Here is a 3,760-nt window from a genome sequence, read left to right on the forward strand (position 1 = left end):
CATTTGAAACCTAATTGCTTGACCTCCACAGTAAATCTCCTATGTTGAAATAGAGAATCACTTAAACATAGTTTTGCGTACTCACTTTAACTCACTTTATCACTCTGAGTGTCGCTTGGGCAAGTAGTGGACTTTACATTCATCAATAAGTCAAGGGATCCTATCTTGGACAAGTGCACCTTAAAACCAACCCTCCCATGGTGCAATAGAGCATATGCTAGCACTTTGAGTGTAACTTGAAGAAGTGTTGGACTTTTCATTCCTCCATAAATCAAGGGAACTTTGCTTGAACAAGTGCATCTTGAAACCAACACTCTTATGATGCAATAAATCATATGCTATACCTTTTGTGTATGTCCCAAGCTTCAAATCAAGCGGTCCCAAATTAAAAGTGGACTTTGCTCGTAAACAAGTGGATTCTATTCCTAAATGGATCTTAGGTTGCACAAGTGGTGGACCTTGAACAAAAACTTTAGGTACTCAGTTTGACCTTAGCTTGGACAAGTGTTGGGCGTTGAAAAAATCTTCATGTTGAGATAAGTCGTAGGTAGGACAATCAATATAGAAGTCTTCTAATGATCCAATTGATTGAAGCCATGGAATTTGATTTGTTTGTCGTGTAATTTGTGTGCGTAAAGTGGATTGGGACATCAAGAAAGAATAGTATTTTGAAAAAATCTTAATATTTTGTACAAAATATATTGAAAGTTGTTAAGTAGGGTATTGTGATTTTCCCACTTTACCTAATATGGTCTTAAATCCTTCTTTAAATTATGGAGCGATAGGATGTGGACTCATGACAAGCTACACTTTTGCACTGCTAAACAGAAATCGTGTAAACGACCAATTGCAATCATTATGGGGTGTCCACTTTTTGTCTTGTGTGAAAGTTAAGATTGGATTCAATGCATCGACCAAAGATCAAAAGTGACGAAAGCAAAGCTTATCCATACCAAGAGAAGGATTGATGAAAGAAGGCATCGACTAAAAAAGTAAGCCAAAGAGTGGTAAGAGCCATTTAGATAGGCATCGTTGACAGTATCTACAAAATGGATTAGTAGGAGAGACCATACCAAACAAAAGGGGAATATTCTTAGAGGAGTTGAGGATTCTCCTCTCATAATAGAGAGGATACTGGGAGTGAAGTTGTAAATACCAGTCATACATACCCACATAAAGGTGACTATATGCTCCAAAAACATAAGGTGCTAAGGGACCTTCAAAATAGTGTGAACCTTCATAATTAGGGACCACTAAGGTCACAAGTTGGGTGGTGCCCCAACATTTCATTGGTACCAAGAACGAAAAAAGATAACTATAGGAGTAACTTATTACATAACTTATTTGAGGTTTAGCAGGGATGGCATCTTTATTGGACTCTCATGCCTTCCTTTTTGGAAAAAACTGTGTGAAGAAGACAATTCCGGAACTCTTGCCACTCCCACAATGGAAACCTGCACTTGGAGTTTGACGGCTTACAATCACTGTTCAACTGGAACCATCCCAAGGTAGAACACGGTTGCTAAGACCGGTCACACGAACACACCGAAAGAAAGGCCAATTAAATTGAATTGTCTGATGTACACATGCAAGGCAAGACCACCACACTACTTGTTTGGAGAAAGTATAATGTTTGGTAAAAGAAAAGAGCACGAGGTTGATACCAATCCCTCTGCTTTAGACTTATTGTGACCTTCATTGGTGTTTTGACTGATAAATGACTGAAATAAAAGTGTATAGCTGACATTTACATGAAGTGAAGTCAATGTTGAGGCTTAATTGTAGGGGAAGCTTCCGCCGACACTGCGCGATTGTAAGTTTTGATTGTGCTTCAAGCCCTCCAGTTCTCTTTCCGTACCAAGGGAGCTAGTTTTGAGAGCTTTGAGCAGTGATCAGCTAGAGTGATCAGCTAGCTGGCTAAATTTTCTTGGGCATCTGCGTGTGGCCGCAAAAACAACTTGTTTGCAAAAGCAGGTTGAGTAAAATCAAGCCATTTATTTTTCAGTTTAATGAATCCCATTCTGCATTCGCATGCGTGCAGCCCATGAGTCTGCCCTCCTTGCTCCCATGAAACTCTGGCGTTTGAATGCAGAGAGTTGAGTCTCCCATTGGGACTTCCAATCTGAGGGCTCACAATCCTGCAACAACCAGAATGTGAGAACAATGTGGACGTGCTTGCTTGCATAGAAGCGAGAAATAGCCAACAAAATTCATCAATATCTAAAACCTGACATGCTAGCACGTCCCAAATTCATGTAACATGTAGAAGACACAAAGACCCAAAAATGTGTTTAAAAAATTCATCAAACTGCCAGAACGCAATTATAAATGACACAAAACGAGGGATTCACCTGATCAGAGGGAGACCATGGGATCCTGCCCGCTGCAGCAGAGCCCCTACCGATGGCAACAGCATGGTCGTAAACGGCTCGCCTCCGAGGGTCCGAGAGAGTTTCGTAAGCTTCTTGAATTTCAATGAATCGTCTGGTAGACTCCTCAGCACGTCCCGAAGGGCATACATCCGGATGATATCTTCTTGCCATTTGCCTGTATGCCCTCTTGATGTCAGAAAGACCCACATGCGGGGGAAGCTCCAAGATGTCGTAGAGACTGATGGCACTGGCGGTAGCGTTTGCTGCCAAGAACCTACTTCGCACACCTGTGGGGCGATGATGGGTTTGTCGCAGAAACGGAGATTGTGTAGACGAAGAGAGGGAAAGGCACCAACTTGGCTGAGCAGGACGCCCCTTCGTGGGAGCGATCAGATGCTGCGCAGGAAATAGTGTGCCCATGTACGTCTGGTGGAAATGTGGAGTTTCTAAAGTTGGTAGGCTGATGGCTATGGCGAAGCTCTGCAAGACCAGGTCAGACCGTCGCAGTTCGAGACGTGGCAAACCATGAGAATTTAGGCCTAAAGGCAATGGAAAGAGCAATCTGCAAGGGTCGGCATATTTGCTTTCCCTATTTATAATAACTCATCTTAAACAGCTGGTCTATTACCCATCGTGACTAGACCTTATCCGACTTGGTCGACGTTGACAGAGTTTCATTCCCAACCATATTGTGAAGTTGTTATTTGCCATTCCTCACATACATGTAACTAGTTTTCACCAAAAACATGGGTTTAGAGGCGTTTCGCACAAGGCATGGGTTGACCCTCGTTGCACTCGTCACCTCTGTCGGAGTCCGAATTTCTCCTGCCCTACCCCATGATTAAGTAACATGGGATCTTAAATGACCCCGAGCGGTGGGATCAACGGATGGGGTTGAGTGAGGGGAATCTCGAGGACGGCGGACGACAGACAAAAGGTCAACTTGGGGTCGCGAGCAGGATTTGAACCCGCGCGGCCGCGGGGAGAGGCACACGCTCCAACCATGTGCACGCGAGCGTTTGGTTGTCCAAGATGGGAAAACATAAATATATAAATTAAACAAAAATATTGAAAAGTAAACTAGGATGTAAAAAGTAAACTCGGACGCATCGAACGACTAAGCGCCGTTTTGATATTCGTGTCTCACTTCTCGCCCGTCGATCCCACAGCTCCCACATCATTTAATACCCCGTGTTACTTAGTCATGAGGCCTACCCCCTCTCACTGTAAAACTGCTAAAAGAGCCGCCATGTTCTTGTGTCTTAGCAATGAGAAGAAAAAAATGCTTTTGTCTCCTCAACCCTCCCTCTCCAGTGTGCGGAGCATCTTTTAGTGTATTTTTTATTAGCTGAGATTTAGTGCATTTTTAACCGGCTACATTTGCAGAA

General features: G+C 43.2%; 1 protein-coding gene across 1 annotated transcript; it reads right to left on the bottom strand.

The window, feature by feature from the left end:
• Positions 1 to 1,188: 1,188 nt before the first annotated feature.
• LOC147453140 (chaperone protein dnaJ 20, chloroplastic-like) lies at positions 1,189 to 2,930 on the bottom strand. Its single transcript, XM_086518624.1, has 2 exons — positions 2,352 to 2,930; positions 1,189 to 2,138 (listed from the first exon to the last, which is right to left on the bottom strand). The coding sequence occupies exons 1-2, from the start codon at positions 2,790 to 2,792 to the stop codon at positions 2,007 to 2,009; spliced, it is 573 nt and encodes a 190-aa protein (XP_086374750.1). The 5' UTR covers positions 2,793 to 2,930; the 3' UTR covers positions 1,189 to 2,006.
• Between the last annotated feature and the right edge of the window lie 830 nt (positions 2,931 to 3,760).

The sequence above is a fragment of the Adiantum capillus-veneris genome, chromosome 8 (assembly GCF_014529385.1).
Source record: "Adiantum capillus-veneris isolate H3 chromosome 8, ASM1452938v2, whole genome shotgun sequence".
Lineage (NCBI taxonomy): Eukaryota > Viridiplantae > Streptophyta > Polypodiopsida > Polypodiales > Pteridaceae > Adiantum > Adiantum capillus-veneris.

Excerpts from the sequence above, each read along its gene's own strand:
- LOC147453140 (XM_086518624.1), bottom strand. The coding sequence starts at position 2,792 with ATGGGCACACTATTTCCTGCGCAGCATCTGATCGCTCCCACGAAGGGG. Across the intron at positions 2,139-2,351 it reads CATGGTCTCCCTCTGATCAG|GATTGTGAGCCCTCAGATTG; the intron begins GTGAATCCCTCG and ends TGGTTGTTGCAG.